The sequence below is a fragment of the Etheostoma cragini genome, chromosome 6, assembly GCF_013103735.1.
Source record: "Etheostoma cragini isolate CJK2018 chromosome 6, CSU_Ecrag_1.0, whole genome shotgun sequence".
Taxonomy (NCBI): Eukaryota; Metazoa; Chordata; class Actinopteri; order Perciformes; family Percidae; genus Etheostoma; species Etheostoma cragini.
The window spans coordinates 10,919,393-10,938,697 of NC_048412.1; the positions used below are offsets into that span (position 1 = coordinate 10,919,393).

At 39.6% G+C, this 19,305-nt stretch overlaps 1 protein-coding gene and 1 long non-coding RNA gene across 7 annotated transcripts in view; one reads left to right on the forward strand and one right to left on the reverse strand.

The window, feature by feature from the left end:
- Positions 1 to 19,305, reverse strand: part of triob (trio Rho guanine nucleotide exchange factor b) — a 102,622-nt gene that overhangs the window by 54,779 nt on the left and 28,538 nt on the right. For 5 of the 6 annotated variants that reach the window (XM_034873173.1, XM_034873175.1, XM_034873177.1 and 2 more), the window contains 6 exons: positions 10,709 to 10,783; positions 9,470 to 9,584; positions 7,348 to 7,540; positions 6,014 to 6,118; positions 5,342 to 5,812; positions 3,789 to 3,911 (listed from right to left, as the gene is read on the reverse strand). In XM_034873173.1, coding sequence (XP_034729064.1) covers positions 3,789 to 3,911; positions 5,342 to 5,812; positions 6,014 to 6,118; positions 7,348 to 7,540; positions 9,470 to 9,584; positions 10,709 to 10,783 — 1,082 coding nt within the window. Of the gene's footprint in view, positions 1 to 3,788; positions 3,912 to 5,341; positions 5,813 to 6,013; positions 6,119 to 7,347; positions 7,541 to 7,936; positions 8,092 to 9,469; positions 9,585 to 10,708; positions 10,784 to 19,305 lie in introns of those variants that run through there. The other variant, XM_034873176.1, reaches the window with a different exon arrangement.
- On the forward strand, positions 1,222 to 2,342 carry LOC117945604. The gene is made up of 3 exons (XR_004656844.1): positions 1,222 to 1,372; positions 1,503 to 1,654; positions 2,165 to 2,342. It is a non-coding gene; the product is annotated as an uncharacterized LOC117945604 (long non-coding RNA).

The window sequence follows — 19,305 nt, forward strand, 5'->3', positions numbered from 1 at the left end:
CAGGGACTTTGGTCAGTACAGTAGCCTTCAATTTACCCAGCATCAGTTGCATCTGCATCTCTTTTTTGATCCCGGGTGATCCGGTCTTTTTACGATTTTATTTGTTATTATTGATTATATATGCAAAATGGAACAATTGTAGATGGTGAGAGGCGGAGCCTTGGCCTCAGGCGTGTGACTGCCCTGTCCAATTCTTCCAATGAAGTCCCTCATTAGCATCACGACAGATACACAGTATTTAAAGTTTTGCAAACATGACAAACATAGTCACGGACAGACAGAGATCCAATTCAACAATGGAGAATCCTGTAGGAGCAGAGAGTGCTGATGTGGAATACATGACAATGGATTCTGAAAAATGGTCGGAACATGACGACACTTATGAAAACAGTGATACACTCGGTCTTGATTTAAGAGGAAATAAGGGTTCAAGCGGACTTGAATCAGGCTCGGATTCTAGAGGACAGAAGAAAGAAGAGTTGAAAAAGGAGAAAGATGGAACTAACAGACCACTGCAAAACAACCAAAAGCCAACCACAGCCCAGCCACCCATCAGTCTACCTGAAAGATACATCACTATCCAACGTCCTTCAATAAAGGCAAACAAAGGACAAGGAACACCCCAATTAGGTATGGTACACATTTAAATTAAAATAATATAAATAAAGAAAATGCAGACAAACAAAACACTAGCATATCATACTGATAGTACCGTACAATAACATTATATCATATTCTGATTAGTTTTCCTCAGGCGTGCTATACTGTGTCTGATGCTGCTGTGTTTTCTGTTACTGGGAGGGCTCCTTGGTCTGAGCATCTACTGTGAGTCCAAACTTTCTTTTATGAATTCACAACCATAAAAATCCAGCATATGTTTCCCCAGAAGTAAAAAAAATATATGAAAAAAAACATTTTACACAGTATTAATGTATAGTACTGATTAAGCCCGCCTAAGGTAGAAGTTTTTTAAAGTTTTAAGTTGCTGGGGATCGTACCTGAATTAGTTGTACAAAAGGGACTTCTTTTAAAATGACCAAAAATATTTACATATTTTCTTTTAACAGATGGCAGCTTATGTGAGATCCAGATGGAAATGTTCAACAAGGTAGTTGAGGAAAACCTTTTGCTGAAAAACGAAAAAGGTGAGTGGTCAATGAACATATGACTCACGTTAATAGCTAGAAATTCAGAATGAGTGATGAAATGAAAAATTATGAAATGTTTTATAAATACCATTTTCTATCAACTGTTCATCTTTACAGAAAAGCTGAAAAACATCTCCAGATCACTATACCATGTTTCCAGCAAAGACAACATGGATTGTGTCACTGGGCATGACCTGTTCATACTAAATTATGACGTGCTTGAGGTAAGCAATAGATTAACTGATCTGTCTGTATTTATGTGTGACCATGTGAGCACACATACACATACAGTAATAAAAGGTTTGAGGTATAAATTGGCACAATTTTAATTAAAGACTTTATACGCCTTCACAGCAGCACATGAAAAAGGGATCGTTCTATCTGGGTAGCAAGATCTTCTTGGAAGATGGAATCTGCAGCATCCCATTCTCATGGAATTGCACAAGCAATGTAACTCTCCCTGAGGGCAGAAATGACACATCTACAATGTAAAGGGACAACCACTTGTTTAGATCATAAATCCACAACTGCACAACTATTCATTATTCTTATCATTATTTGTTCTTAGATTAGGTTTTGGGATTATTGTGTTACTTTTTGTACAGGTATATATTTTATGTTTAGTCCTGCTTTTTAACAATTTGTCTCCATGTCCAATTACAGGGCAACACAGTGGTCCCATGGTTAGCAATGTGGCTTCCCAGCAAGAAGGTTCTGGGTTCGAAACCAGGTCATCCTTTCTGTGTAGAGATTGTATGAGTGTGGAGTTTTTATGTTTCCCCCCCACCTCCACCAGATCTGGAGTTGGTCCCCACATGTAAATGGCTGCCCAAATGCAGAGAATGAATTTCCCTACATGTACAGTATGTGAATGTGACAATAAAGTACCTTTACCTTACAAGGCAATGTAAAAACGTTCAGTAATACATTTGTTTGTGTGTGTGTAAAAGAATATTTTCCTTTTTTTGCAAAACCAAGAAAATTTACTTTTCTCTCTTCAACCAAAATTATGACAGGTTCACTCGCACAATTGCAACACAGTAGTCACGCCACAAAATGTCTCACCAAGTGTAAAATGGCAGTGGTATAAAACTCATATATCTTTAACTGTTAATAGGGTTGTGAAACTCCTTCATTCCCAAACTGCATTTATTAAGTGTCTCCCATAGGGGGTATAACAGTAACATAACTCCATCTATCGTATTGTGCATGACACATTATAACTTACATAATTGCAAACAGTCACGACTACCATTTGGTTTTAATTGTCAATATAAAGTTGATGAAGCTAATATGAATTTCCATTCATTGCGGGTTTTAAAGCCACCACAGCCAATGTTTAGACATCAGTGGAAACTGGCACACATACTGTATGTTCAGGTTGTTGGGTTGTATCATCGTGTTTTTTCTTCCATACATTTTCACATTTACTGGGAACACACAGAAACAAAAGGACACACGCAATCTGAAACTACGTATTTCCATTCAGCCAGCAACAGGAAGGGGAACTCTGCTTCCTGTGGAAGAATGGGTGGAGAGGGCGGTGGTCACTCTTACAGTACCCGGCTGTGTACTGTATGTGTGTATGTTTCTAGTGTATTGTAAATATATGTGTGACTGTATAATGCAGTACCATCTGTCATTTGTACAACTGTTTGTCCATCTCAACCTAAGTGTTGAGACAACTGGCTCCAGGTGGTCACCTAAGCTGCCTCTGGGACCTGATGTTGACAGCACTCATTGCAAATGGTTCCTAACACCATTTACACTGTGAGTGGGAGGATTAAGGCCATGGGCCCTTTTTCCCCCTTGGCTACACTTTTGTCACACCAACAATAGTTACTGTATCACAAGAAAAGTGAAATATCAGTGATTTTTCCGGTCGCAATGTTTTGTCGCATGTTTTTTTTTTGTTCTTAGTTGTAATAGTTTTGAAGCCACTTTCAGTCCCAATGTAATGTGTATTGCTGAAACACGTCCATCCTGTACATCCTTGATATTTATATCAACTAGTTCAAGCCTGGTTTAAATAAGTAGTTGGCTCTGGTTTGTAGTAGACGAAGACAAACACAAACACGAAGGTCAGGGATTGATGATGGATGTTTTCAATGAGCAACACCGTTAGGGGTGAAAGGTTTTGATAAGAACTAGCAGCGCAGAGCACTGTGAAACTGCAGAGTTGATACAGTATAATGTCGTCAGCTGCAAGCATTAGTTGGCAGCAGAGCGCCACAGACTACAGCAAGGTAAGGGAGGGCAGCGAGGGTTGCGGAGCAGAGCAGCAGAGGGCAGCACACAACCATGGGAGGGGCAGGGAGGTAATATGGGTCAATTATGGGAACAGCACTGTGACAAGACATAACAGAGGGGGCAGAGTTGAGGCGGAGTGGAAAACAGCCGATTAATATGAGGGAGACAGTGGCAGCACAGAAAGTATCAGTCTACGCGAGTCATAGCCCACAGGGAGAGGATGGTTTGGGACAAAAGAAGAGGTGCATGATTGTGTTTGTGTGTGTGTGTGTGGTTGTACAAGAGTGGGAGGCCTTAGCTTGTTAGTGTGAATGACAGTAATGATGATAGTTAGTGACTGCGTTGCCTGTGCATGTGTGTGTGCACAACAGAACAAAGACAATGTCTTACCATGCAGTTCATAGCAAAGTGGTTGTGCTGGGTCTGCAGCTCAACAGCATGCTGGTGGTTCCCTCCGATCTCTGTGTAACTGGTGAGAAAAAGACCTTTGTTGTGCATGATCCAGTCGAACATCTACACAAAAAGAGGGGGAGAAAATGCTGTTAGTGTTACAGAATGCACTACAAATGAAAAGGGTCTTTCCAGCTTGTGTTTACTTGCAGCAACAGCAGTGAGAATAAGAGAAGGCCTGTTGTTTGGTGTTTTAACTGACCTTTAAAACCTTTCATCACTGCACTGAGTTTGAGAAGGTACCTTGTTCTTTTGTTCTTACTTATTACAGAGGTGCTTTAAGATGACTCTTTTTGTCGTTTTAAAGCAGCTCCGTAATAAGTAAGAACAAAAGAACAAGATGTGTGCGTTTGTGTGTAATGTCAGCTTCGCTTGACCCTACATTTATGTGGCAGTATGTTCCTCTTTCTGCATGTTCGGTGTATGGAAAAGGTGTGTTTAATTACAGCTCTAACACTTTTCCTTGCTGTCCAATACATTTGCCTTTAGCTCTGCTCAGTTACATTTCCCTTCTAGCTAGTCAAAAAAATACGAATTTATATAATCAGAATATTGTACATTAACCTCCTTTCAACAGTATAGTAGCCAGTATAGTAGTTTCAGTACACTAATGCCCGCTCATCAGCAAAACTGTATATATTCACAGCCTCACTATCCTAGGATCCAAAGGGATGAAAGTTAATCTGGGGATTTAAATGTCTGGATTAATGTAATGTTTTCAAATACCTGACTAAGACTGACATGCATGATTAGCTCCTGCGCGGCTTGAAATATGTTTATGTATCAAGAAATAAACTGCGCATTAGAGCGTAACTCTCGCCAAAATGCAATCTAGGGTATTTTTGTGAATCTACCTGAGTCAAACTTTCGTTTAAAAGCATAATAAGGATGATAACGCCACTTTTAAGATTAACCGTATTTTCGTTTTGGGTCAAGAGGTCTTTTGAATGGGAGTTTTAGGGGCACTTATATGATTGCATTAAAATCACTCTTTTTTAAAACACTAAAAACACTGAAAACACTGAAACTTTGCTTAAAGTATCACCAGGGGCTCTTTACATGAATTTGAGCATTGAAAACATTGTTTGTGTACACAAACTCTTTTTGACTGACGACATGGCAGAACCAACAGCTAAAATGAGTCGTTCAAAAACTTTCTTTTTAGTAAACTCTGTGTACACAAACAATGTTCTCAATGCTCGAGTTCATGTTTAGAGCCCCTGGTGATACTTTGAGCAAAGTTCAGTGTTTTCAGTGTTTGTAGAGTTTTAAAAAGAGTGATTCTGATGCGATTATAGAAGTCTGTCCTTTATATCCTTTAAAACAAAAGTTTGATTGACAAAAAGACACTAGGCTGCATTTTGGCAAGAGTTACGCTTTAAAGCACCAAAGGGCAAGAATATAAGGACACAGCAAGGAACCAATTGAAATGGTTGCCAACCACTATGTTAGTAGCATAGAGAACAGAATAGAACGGAATAGGATATGCTGACCTTCTCTGCATCCTGTTCGAACAGACGCAACTGGAAGCACTGGTCCAACTTCAGTTTCCTCATGTGCCACAGCTGCTGCAGATTCTGGCGTGTCCCATGCAGCTTATCCAACAAACCCGTCACTTTAGCAACTAGGTTGTGTGCGTCCGCATGTGCATGGAAGCCGTGATGATGGTCGTTGGAATCTCCACTAGCTCCGCCACTGCGGTTACCATACCCGCTTTCACCGCTACTTCCACCTCCTGCAGTTTGTAACTGTAGCCTTTGTAGCAGCCTTCGTCCCTGCGCATCCAGCTCCTCCACCGATGCCTTGGTGGCCCTTTTCTTCAGCCCTGCATGTTCTTCCATGAGCCGCCGAGACCCCTCCAGGTCCCGCGGGAGATCACGCTGGGACAATGTTTCCTGGAGTTCCTCAAGGCGTGCCAGTGCCCGCGCTGCATCGCTGGCAAAGGTCTCAAATGACAGTCGCACCTGGAATGAAAGTTAACAGTACCACTGAATTTCGAATACTAATTAAGTATTGGTTAATTATATAAGACTTGCTGATAAAGTCCTGCTAAGAGGGGCATAACTGTTTTCTTAACTTCAAAAAGCCTTAAATCAAAGGCTGGTATCTTTCTGTGTAAATTTTAAAGAGCAGAAGAAAAGATTAAAAAAAGACAGTTCTCAAACCTCAATCCAGTCGTCATGGTTGTACTCTAAGCTGCCCTCAAAGTCAGCTGTCAGCTGGGATGGGTCCACAATCTTGGATAAACCTTCTAAGGAGACCATCACCGTCTGGTGTGTGGGTGGGTGTACGTGGGACAAATTAAGTCAAAGGTGACAAAAAAAGGGACAGACGAAAGGAAAGATGGGTTGATGCAGGCAAAGAAAAGAAGTGAACAAGACAAACGGAGGATAAGAAGGAGACAAAGATGGAAAGACCGTCACAATTTAATCATCATCACATTCATCATCATCTCACTATTCCAAACTGATCAAATGTTAACTTTTCATCATATGTTCTACTGTTAAACTTAGATTAGGAAAAGAATGTGCAAAGTAACTGACTATACGTGTCTACTGCTTAGATGGGCGCGCCCCCCCCCAAAAAAAACATTCCAGACATTTTAAGCTGCTTTCAGTTTATCGTTAATAAGATGAAAAAACACAGACTTAAACTCTATGGAAAAAAAAAAGACATTGCTGAGGTTCATTTAAGCAAGGGAAACACTGAAAACACAAAAAATAAACGTCAGATTTAGGTTTGGACTCTGTATGAGTTCCCTCCAATATAGATGCCATAATAACTGGAGTGTTTGTTAGCTTCTTTTAAACTGCAAGAACACTCAGATACACTATATATATAGTAACCACGTTTGAGGTGTGAACCTACACGCATTGGCAGCAGGGAGCTGTGCAATTAAAACAACATGATGCATTGCTTGATAATGAGTAGCTCAACAGTGCTTGATAAGAAAGAGTCATCTTGATCACTTCCCCCATCCACAACTTTTTAGACTGAGACTCAAACCGGTGACCTCTTGACAATCATTGTGGCTACTCAAATACAGTACATGTTTGACATTAAAAACAAAACAAAAAAACAAACCCAATTCACTACTGTTGGGATGCAATGCTTCACCATGTCCTATATATCCTGTTCCCATAGTAACTGGGTCAGACTCAGGACTAAATATACCACCACCACATGCCCACACGGGACAGAACAGTGCTACTGTCACAGAGCAGCAAGCTAACTAGAACTGATAAATTAAGACCAATGGCTATGCTAAACTAAATAGAAAAGAAATAAATTACAACAAAATTGTTAATCTTAATTATATATACAGTTTAATAATATATTGATGAAATGAGCACTACGAATACCTCAATCTCTTTAAGAAAACATAACAACAATCATGAACCTGTATACTCAAAATACACTATATTACTAATGGTTTCATGTACAACATCCACAACAACAAATCACAATCTGGTTTGTGTCTTTGAAGTAGTTCACCAACCTCAAACTCAAACTTGGAGCTGCCGAAGTTGGTCCTCTGCTTCTGCCAGAAGTTGTCTGGCTTGATGATGAGGGCGACGTGGATACAAGACGGGAAGGACTCCTGGAGGATCTTCAGCAGAGGCTTGATGCTGTCCCACTTAGAACCACGCATGTCCACAATGACTGTGAAGCCATGTCTGGCCACCTCCTCACTGCAGAAAAAACACATAAATAAAGAGGTCAGATCCTGGGACAAAAAGCAAATTAACACATGAGAAAAACATTGCTTCTAAATGATTTTATTATGCTAACTTGAAGCCAGGACAGCTTAGGGGAAAGTCAAAACCAGTCACAACAAAATGATTAGATGTGATTGATTTGCGACTGAACAAACCTCAATAAGCTGAAAGCAACAATGTCAAAGTATTGAGTCACATCATTGCCCGTGTAGCAGAAATAAAGACAATATGAAGCCACAAAACAAAATCTCACTGCTAAAATGACCATAAGATTTAAAGCCAGAAGATCTCATGCAAATCTCCTGAGCATCTGGGGAGGAAAAAAAATAGTTAAAACATTCAAGTGTTGAAATTTCCACTGCTGCTTACCAGGAGTGCTGCTGCTGTATAAGTCCATAAAAGGTTGTTTCTCAGTGTTAAAGGCTTTAATCTGAATGTGTCTAGCTAGGAGACAGAAACAGACGCAGGCCCTCCTGCTCTAACTCACTCTGACCTCACTCTCTGAGAACAGATCAGCGACCAAATGAATAGAGAAAAACAGCGTGGAGGAGGGAGGGTGGGAGAGAGAGAGAGAAAGAGAGAGGGAGAGAAGAGAGAGACAACGAGAGACAATGTCACAGCAAAAAAGTTACAGATGGAAGAAATATTTAGACTGAAGAAAAAGAAATCCAGCTGCCCTCCTTGTGAGCCAGTGACGCTTGGTTCATTCTGAGCTTAAAAACTTAATATGGGACAGAGGAAAGAATAAAGAATACATTTGTAACATGAAACTGTTTTATATAGCTTAGTCTGCAATAGAAACTGAACACCAACTAATGTAACACAAAAGTAGAAGGCAAAAGCACAGTTTGTTCCTGGACTTTGTTACAGAATTGCACACTATCATAATACAAACATTTGTATCCTACTGACTACTGCTGACTGAAATACGCAGACCTTGACTATTTTTCATTTCGCCTTGCACATCCCAGAAGAAACCTGGACCCAATTTTTGCAATAACTGATCTGGACCAACGTTTGCCTCAAGACAAATATCCAAACTCCCAACAAAGATTTAAAGGAGTCGACCTGTAAAGCACTAGAAAGCGCATTGCTGGGATCAGAAGCAGCAGAACAGAAGAGTGCAAGCTCCAAGCTCGTCACAACTAACTCCAAACAGAACAGCCTGGAGCAAAGTTTCAAATGCAAAAGATAGGTGCTTCTAGACTTAAACATCAGCATGCACAGAACTACAGAGCACCATGGAGTACAACCCTGCAAGAACATCCTGTGGCTACATGCTTCCTGAAAACAGGGAAACAGGAAAGAAAAGACAACATATTTTTACGACTTAAAGAGAAAAAAATCTAAATGACACTGTGTCTTATTACATGTGGACCTGACCCACTCTGACTTAGAACACGGTTAAAAAAAAGGAATGAGTGCTAACCTACAAAAAGGTGAAACAGCTTTTTCAAGAGAGTTAGGGGGAAATGATGGGTTGGGGTGTGTGGAGGGAGGGGGGTTTGAATCTTCTCAGAGAATCACAAATAAAACCATCCCAGCTCTGTGTAGCCTAAGGTAATGCTTCAGCATTTTAAATCAAAGCAAGGTGGGAAAGTCTGGCACAACAAGAGCTGTGTGTGTGTGTGTGTGTGTGTGTGTGTGTGTGTGTGTGTGTGTGTGTGTGTGTGTGTGTGTGTGTGTGTGTGTGTATGTGTGTTTGCGTGCGTGCGTGCGTGCGTGCGTGCGTGTGTGACTGCATAAGAGGCCAAGAGGAGGAGTCTGTTTCAGATCAACCCAGGATCACGATTATCACAACTTTAAGTCAGTGCATGTGAGTGTGTATGTTCACAGTTTGAAAAAGTATGAATCCTCCACTAAATCCCTGTGTATGTGTGCTTGAGGGTGCATTCTCCCTACCTGGGAATAGTAGCCAGGTAGGCAATGAGTCTGCGCAGGTCTTCGGATCGTATTCTGTCATGGTTGCTCCGCGCTGGAAAGGTGAGAACGGGACCTCCGCGTCTGTCTCTGCCCCCTTTGGATAGAAATCAAACAACAAAAAAGTAATTAAATAACCGCTACTTTCCATGTAGAGTATGCCCGTATACTGGAGCAGGGACGCAGCAGAGCTAACTCAAGCACAAGGTGAGAGAAGAGTGGTGTCAATAAAATTTTTCTTTAATTTGTTAAATTTCTATGTTCCTTAAATTCATTGTTACTGTACTAATGTCATGGACGCAACTTATCCAGGATATGTCCAGGATTCCCTGCTTTTTACACATTAATCCTGTGATAGGCTTGAGCATCCGGAAACACATTAACCTTGAACGCTTATTTTAAGAGGAATAAATGAACAGACATTTATTTTACCTTTAACTGCTTGGTGTGATGCTACTGTGTTTAAATAACTTCAGAAAAACATTCCTAAAAAGTAAGCTGTAGTTCTCTGAAATGACAGCAGCTAATTTGTATGCGTACCATCTGTGAATAAGTCATGACTATACTGAGTCAAATTGAAGTCAGGGGTCAAATTAGTCGCACAATGACAAGACTAGTTATAGCCTTTCAGTCAGGCTGCAGTAACAAGCAACAGCGACTATTATAAACAGAGAAAAACACTCTCAAACTCACTCACAATTATTGCAATGTCCATGAAGTTAACACTAATGGGGTAAAGGTCAGGTTAACACCATGAGAAATAAATGGGTGCACTTAATTAACCTAACAAGTCAAAATCACATAAAGAGAAGCTAGAATTTTCATACCCAAGCTGCCATGTTGTGCCATTTAAGGGGACAAGTAGTATGTGTTCCCATTTTTAAACTATCATCATTTCAAGCACAAGAGCCACAAAGATGCATGTGTTTTGTTCCTATTCTGACCAAGAGCATGAAATTGGAACTCCCTGTATTTAAATTAACAACTAAAGATGTTCTTCTTGCTGAAACAAATGTGTGGACACTGAAATCGCCGCTTTTGTCTAAATTATCTTAACTTCACCTCTCTTCCTGCATTTGTCTCTTCTGATAAATATAAGCGTGTAAACATAACAACAACCATGCAAGGTGTCTATAGCAATATACTTTAGGTATACAATAGCTACAATGACTCTTCATTGAAAAAAAGAGCAAATTGCAGTTTTTATGAGTATCATCTGACCTGAGAGAAAGGCAACCTTCTCCTTGAGGATGGGAAGCACATCAATAGCCTTCATATCCTCATTGCGATGAAACCCTGAAAGACAGAAAAACAGAAAGGTCAGCAAGGAAGGAGGCTTCCAACCTAAAACAAAGCATAAAGAAATGGAAACAGCAGTTGACTTCAAGCTTAATCTTTGTTTTTTTACACCAATGTTGCCAGCAGCATATGATATATTTAGTAAGTGCTGCAGAGTTGGTCAGTGTTTGATGCTTCAAGTTTAACACACCCGGCCAACGGCTTGTTTTAATCCGGATGACCTCTATCAAGCCTCTGAAACATATCATTGTCTATAGCCAATGAGGGAACACACTCTCACACACACACACACACACACACACACACAGACACACACACACACACACACACACACACGAACAGACAGACACACACAGGCTCTGTTTTGGTAAGCAGACTTAGGGGTCAAAAGGAAAGACAAATACTGTAGAAGAAAGAGCCAACAACTTTACATAAACACTGTGCTGCTTTGACAGTTATGATATAAACATTTAATCACACTGACTATGAATGGAAATTAGCTAATTAGATAGCGGCTAGACCGAGTGCTTAATCATGCGCTCATACACAAACATATACAAACCGAATGCCCTCAAATAAAAGTCAGTCATGAATCTAAATTCATTTTAAACTACAGCAAAGCCATAATCTCGGCAGGAGCCAGTGATTACTCAAAGTAGAGTATTTGCTCTCAAAATTGCAATATTTGATAGCCCACAGCTTGATATAAGCAGGGAGCAACTGTGAAATGAAGACATTTTTCAACATGACTATCATTAAACCTATGACTGATTATTCTAGGTTGCAAGGGAGTTACAACCTGATGATATGAAGGGAAAAACAGAGATGTGACAGAATGCAAAGTAAAGACAGAGAGGGAATGGCAGGAAGCTACATAAATAGATGGATAGATAAATGGATCAAATGCAGACTGAAATTGTGCGGGCAAAAGTGTGTGGTTTGAAATTACAGAGACAGACACACAGGCTGATTATGAATCTAGCGAGACAGCAAAGAATACGGGACAGATACAATTGCAGTGTAAAGCAAGACAGATAGAGGGGACTGCAGAAAGACAGAAGGAGAGCTAAATAACTACTACTTTATTGGCTCCTGTTATATTGATTTCATTCATGGTCTCAAGGAGTTAGGGGTAGCAGCCAGGCCTGGATGACAGCAGATTAGCTCAATGTGGAAAGTGGACAGATTGGACACAGCCTGACTCACGGATAATGTCACAACTAGCTAAGGGGAGATGGGACTGAGGTAGCAATAATGGTTTAATTCTCGTTCCACTTCCGGTGAGAGGAGAGAGAGGCTAAACAGCTGAGTGAGCCCTTACAATCCACACTCATAGTTTTTTATGATCTCTCTCTCTGTTGCTGAGTGTCTCTTTATAACCTGCTGCACCTGTTTCTCATCCAAACTCACTCTGTCTGTCTCTCACACACAGAGAACAAAGGAGGACTTAGCATGGCTATAGCTGTAAAGAATGTGTGTGTGTGTGTGTGTGTGTGTGAGAGTGTGTGTGTGTGTGTGCGTGTGCACTAAAAAACAGCAATACAGGGCCCAAGCAGAAAAAACAACACTCCTCTTGCATTTTGTGTGTTAGCACATGTCTGTGTGGTTCCTGTGAAGTGTGCCCAGACACATTCCTCACTGTGGTGGTTTATGTAAGATACTGGCCTTGGCAGATAGCCAACCCTGACCTGTTATAAAACTGCAGCCCTGCTAAAACTACAGTTTGTACAACATAGGCTGAATCTGGCAGAAAGGCTGGGCACACATGCACTTTGCGGTTTATGTGGAAGGCTGCATGCAGAAAGCTAGAAACATGTGTGGCTATCATACATGTTCCACAACTTAATGCTGGAAAACTGGATTTCGAAGGTCAGATTGGAAAATTCAATGTAAAGTGTTATACTATATGCTCATAAAAATAGAGAACAGTAAGGGTAAGTTGCTTCCATGGTTTGATGGCCTTTAACTTGTGATTTCAAGTTAAAAAAAAGGCACAATGCCACAAGTACACATCCAACCCCAGAGCCTTTCCTAATTTTTGTCATGTTTATATGCAGCAATACAATATCCCACAGAGGTAAAGTATTACACACTGTGATTCATGAAATCCCATCATATCCTCTCGCTACACACTACCACACCAGAACACGCACAACAATCTCCTCTTTGACTACACACAATCACTCATTAATTTACAAGTCTGCCGAGCATGAAATAAAGCCTTTCAATCACAGACTGCTTGTTCATAACACACTCATAATGAGAGCAATCCATTTTACTGACAGCCCGCACTCAGTAGGATGAAAATAAAATGAGGCAAAATGCATAGCCACTCCAAGAAATACCTTTGTTTTTTTACAGGGAGCTTTTTTGTAATCATTATTTTTTAAACCTAGAATTCAAAACAGAAAATGATGAGGAAAGGTAATTTAATGTTCAGTGCTCAGTGTGACACATCTGTCCGTCGGAACAAGGAAATACAAGATGATGACTGCAGGATGAGGAGATCAACTGCACACATGGCAGTTAGTGGATCATTCAGACAAAGATGCAGGAGTGGCAAATGACAGCAACATGAACACACAAATGCACGCACACACACACACACACGTCACATGTGCACATGCATATCATAATCCATGATGCATAATAATGCTCTTCCTTAAAGTGTACAAGTGGAACTATTTGTTATATTTGAATTTTCACTAAATATTTAGGCAGCTATTGCGTGGTGTCACCCTTCTTATTGTAGCTCTTTTCCATTTAATACATATATTATAACATTGCAGTGTCCAAAACAGTGGAATATTGCAAGAATAAGAATAAATGTATTGTCTCACAAAACAGAACTTGGAGACAAATGGACACTAGTTGTTTCCTACAACTGTGTAAAACTGACACCACTGGCTAGAATTGTTAATTTACTTACGTACATCAGATACACATTCAGGGTTTGTCCAATCACATGCTCGCATGGAAATAACAGTTACAGTTTGTCCAAGTATGTTCTAATTTGAATAATACATCGATTGCTTCAGCAATATTTTGAAAACAGAGAACGTTGTTTGAAAACACTACACTTAATTATCACAATTACATACAATTAGCAGAACACAAAAATGAAACCCTCTTTCACTCTTATAAACTATACACCAATTTATAAATAAACACATTTTGTTACCATATGAAACACACACGTTTCATATGGCTTAATTCAGTTTGAACCAGCTCACACTGCTGTTACTAAACTATAACACTAGCATTTCTACGTCTCAGTGATTAGAGTACTGTAAATTAAGTACACAGAGAAAGTGCAAATAAACAATACGTTCACCAAACTCTACACCAATGCTGCTGACTGAGGAAAATAGAATTTATTTCTCTCCATACACCCAAATCAGTCAAGGCCAATCACAACAAAACATGTCCCAGTTTTTATCCAGCTACTACAGTAGTGTGTATAACACTTTTAGCTCAGCAAACAACAGACAAAAATGTACACGATTACAGTAATTAAAAAAAAATCTGAAAAAACCTACAGAGAATACAGTACAGAAAATACTAGACTTACCTGCTGCATTTTTATAGTGCTTAAACTTGATTGGTGTGTCTACAATTCAGCAATCATGTGTTTGCGCACCTGTTGACTGTTTCACAGATTGGCTCATTGGTGTGGTCATTTGACCGTTAGTGGTTTGGAATTGCAAGGACATCATGATATATATCTGTCTAACGCATTGACATGTGTTTAGTGTTGCAAATCACGGTGTGTATTGTTTTGCAAAAAGTGTGAGGCTGGCATTGTGCTTCTAGTAGTGCACATATGGGCCAATGTTTTGCTCCTTCAGTGTAAGGTTTTTCTAACTCTGGAATACTTTTGATTTCAGTGTATATGCAATCTGCAAAAACTGTAATTGTGTGTGTTTATGTAGACCAAACGTCAGCCAACCGGCTTGGTTCTGCAGTGGTATTCTAGTCAAGCACACAACCACAAAATACAAAGGTGAAGACAAAAAATTGAAGCCTACATTTAACTTGAAGACATGGGACTGTGGACTCTTCGTCTTGTCTCAAAGGATGGTGTCCTACATCCAGTCATGGAAGAAGTACTCAGATCCTATACTTAAGTTAAAGTACTTATGCCACACTGTAACAATACTTTGTTACAAGTAAAAGTCCTGCATTGTTGCAAAATGTTACTCAAGTAAATTGATGTAAATATCAACAGGAAAATGTACAGTACTTAAAGTGTTAAAAGTAAAAATACTCAATGCTAAAAACTACTCACATTTTAGAAACTGGAAACGATCCAAACAGTTCTGTCAATCAACTAAGTGTTTATTCAGCTATTTATTTCAGCTATACTTCTACATATTGTTGGGTTGTTTAATTTATAATAAAACATCATTTTATTTTCTACATGTGTTATGTCTGCAAAAATCTTTATTTGTAAAGTAACTTGTAACTAAGGCTTTCAGATTGATGTAGTGGAGTAAAAAAAGGCTGAAAAAAGGCGGATCTGAATACTTTACTTCAGACCAGATTGTGTTCGTGCCTTGTACCAATTCTTCACACCACATACTGAAAACATCCTGCATCCTCTAGGATCCAAACTGGTTTACAGACTTGTTTATATATGGCTGTAATGAGATGTAATGGGGAATGAATGCACCAAGTTTAGATCCGACTGGAAAAAGTTCATAAACCCCTGACCAAAATTTTAACATGTGTAGAGATAAACACAACCAATTTCTTCACCTACAAGCATCCTAAACCTAAGTCATCACCCACAAAATGAACACAAATGCATATTTGTGTCGTCTATCCCCAACACATCTGAACAGACGGCCTCAGTGCATTGTGCCAATCCCTTTGCTTCCAATCCTTTAGACCACAGGCTAGACTGTACATGGTGCATCTGCACAGCCTGGCTAGCCACATGATGCCAATCCTCTTGCTCATAACCTCGTAACCTCAAACTCAGAGCAATTACAAGCCAGGCTGTATGTGTAGTACAGCAGAAAAGACTAGGACCGCTACATACTATTGCAAAATACTACAGTACAGTTCCCTTGACTGTTGTGCTGACTGCCTCAGCATGAACCTGATAACACACGTTCCAGCTGTCAGTGAGGACAACTGTGGTAAAATCCAAAGATTCACTTAGTGAAAGTATGTCACTATGAAATACGTTTTATAAGAAGCAGTTAAAAAGTATGCAATCTTTCAAAGTACAGATGCAACAAATGGACAACTGCTCAATTACTTGTAATCATAGCTGTAAAAATGTAAGCATCTTTTGGATTTTTTTTATATCCGCTATAAACAAAGATATACAGTGCATGTGACTGTGATGGATTTCAGATGGCTCTTTCAGACTTCACTTCTGGGTCAGAGCCCAGTATGTCAACCTCACTATAAGTTTGAGTAAAAAGAGAGAACTGGGAGGCATTTGTCACACTGCTCAGCCTGGTTTGGCTCAGTTAAGCTTGACGTGGACTGAGAATGTGGGGAGCTTTTAGGAACAGTGCTGGAACAGAGGAAGTGTGAAAGTGGATTGGTTTAGTCATTACTGTGCTCGAGTTAGAGAGTGTGTGCATTAGCCTTACTATGTACTATGTGGCCAGGTGTGTACAGTATGTATTTCCCTCTAAGCAGGCATCCATTTGTAACTTTGTGTTTTTATGCGTGGGCCTGTGTTCTGACCTGTGTTTCACTGTGTAGCAGTATGACTGAGACGCTTTGCAGAGCTCTAAGAATAGTGCTCCCTCAGAGAGAGGGATGTGCCACTTTTTGGTGAAACTTAACAGGACCCAGGTAGAAAGCAGGGCACAGGCCACTGTAGATTCTCAGGGGAATTTAGTTCAGCACAACACACAATGGATATCTCACTCTGAGAAAAGTAACATAACTATCTTCAAGGAAACTTCTAGCCCTGAATGTCCACCAAGAATAGCGCAGAGTCTGGAGCCAGCATTCGCAGTAATACCAGCTATTGTTGCTTTGTCAAAGTCTGTGTTTTGATATTCAACATTTTATAATCAACGTTGTTTGACTAAAGTGGAAAGACACAAAATTTGTGAGGATGAAAAAGGTCTAGCTGATTCTCTTAGTCCCTAAATATCCAAATCACCAGGGAGCAGCTGACAGCAGATCTTTCAGTTGCACTTAGAGGAAGTCAAACAACAATACTGACTCTGATACCGGTCGAGAACATCCAAACTGAACTCACTAGTACTAGAACTTAAGTGCTGACTTTCACAGTTTAATGTTGATCTAAAATTGGGATTATTTGGATATTTCACCCAAGAGATACAAATGATTATTGTAGCTCGGTAGCCACAGCTTGATGTCATCTCCTTACACTACTCTACTCTCATCATGTACCTGCCATTTGAATATGCCATGTTGTGTACTTTTTCTGTAAACCCCCTAGTGTGAAGGTATATCAGGCTGTCATTGGCAACCAGGTTTTTTTTGGGCAATATGAGTGTTGATCTTAGTCTATATGATTGGTTGTACAGGCTGGTCCTTTGTCACGTCCCCTGTGTGACAACCCTGACTAGAATAACAGCAAACGTACAGTACGTTGCCCCGATGCAACAGGGTGAGAAGATAAACAACTTAGAGCTCTACCTCTCTCTTGTTCTGGCTCTATTTCTCAATCTTCCGTTAACTTCAACAGTATATCCTTTTCATTTATGTATTTCCTTCGGTCTTACACACAGTCTATCCCTACCTCAGATCCAAAGCCACTTCTAGCAGCCTCTACTTTACTCTAGTTCTGTGACCTTCAGCCGGAGCTGGCAGGGTGCCTGGGGACTGTGGTGAGCTCAACTTTCATCGGGTTTCTCATACTGTTGTTACAGTGTGGCTTACAGTAAAAATAACACGTTTCTACAGCCTCCTACCGCAACCCCTCGACCTGGATATAACCCCTAAGCACAGCAAAAAAGGGTATGAATAAGTCATAACAAATGGGAAGGGTAGGAAAAAAAAACTATTCTCATGGTACATTGTGCTTGAATGTTTAATCTGTAAGTGTAGTGTGGCGCCTTCAGAGAAAACAAGGCTGTCCCGCCACTATAGAACTGTTTTCATGTTTCTTTCTGCATTTTGTTTGACCCAAACAGCAGTATACAGAGGGACCAGCTTCAAATACTTTTTTAAAGGTTAAGGCCATGATTAGTAGCAAACACTAATAGTTACACTCAGAGTTTCAATAATATGTCTGTTTTTCTAATCATTTAGTGTATAAAATGTCCAAAAATAGTACAAAATGCCCATCACAAGTTCACAGCTTACGCCATCAAAGAGTTTTTCTCTGTCTGACGAACAGCCCCATACTCTAAAACATATAATTTACAATGATATATGAGAGAGAAAAGGAGCAAATCTTTCTAATAATAATCAAGAACTACAGAATGGTTGGTATTCTCGCTGGACTAAATTATTAAAGTTTAACTTAACTTAAAGCTAAAATGATTAATCTAATTAATAAATAATCAAAGTTATTTGATATATTGTTTATCGACCAATCTATTAATCAACAAATCATTTTAGCATGAGCCATGATCACTTCTTATTACAAAAAATACTCCTGCTCAAATACAAATGTAGGCTACAAACTATGCAATGAGTTACTTTTACTGGTAAAGCACAATATTTTTATTTTTAACCATCTGCGGTGTTTCATCTTTTTCATCTCAGGGTATTTTTAGACACACAGATAAGAAGGTTTTTAGTTTTATCAGATTCACGTTATATTACAAAACACATTATTTGGCATGACAAATTTACCCATAGGGTTAATGTTTCAATAAAGTTTCTTTAAATCAAAATAAATACCTTAAAGGTAAGTCTGGACCACAATGTCATGCGTACAAATATTTTAGAATTGAGAATAACACTTCACCTAGCTTCACCTAAATAAATCGTACGGATTGAGAGCTGAAAACAGAATGAACAACTCATCTACAGAGCAGAGAAAACAGAAAGCTCTGTAAATCATGTTCAAAACATTCTGTACACAAATTCTAATCCACCCTAAATATAACTCTTATTTAGTACAGTGTGTGAGCAGCTAAGGAGAAATGCTAAGATAAACAATGGTCAGCAGTATTATACAAGCCAGTGAGGGATTTTCACTGAGCTGTTTGGGAGACTAGTAAAGAGACAATCAAAGCAGTCTCAATGCTGTATAATGAACTGCTGTCCTGTGCTTACATCTGTGCTCTCACAATGCTACACACACACACACACACACACACACACACACACACACACACACACACACACACACACACACACACACACACACACACACACACACACAACAGCCCAGGGATGAATTTGTGCTGTAAAAACAGGAACTGTTTGTGTGTGTAGTTGTTGTTTCATTTGTAATCTGGTTAAAGTTGTAATGAACCTTGACAGAATGGGTTGTATGTGCTCTTATTATAGTGCTACAGCTGTTTCTTCATTCCTTTCACACCTCACTGAGCCTGAATAACAACCTC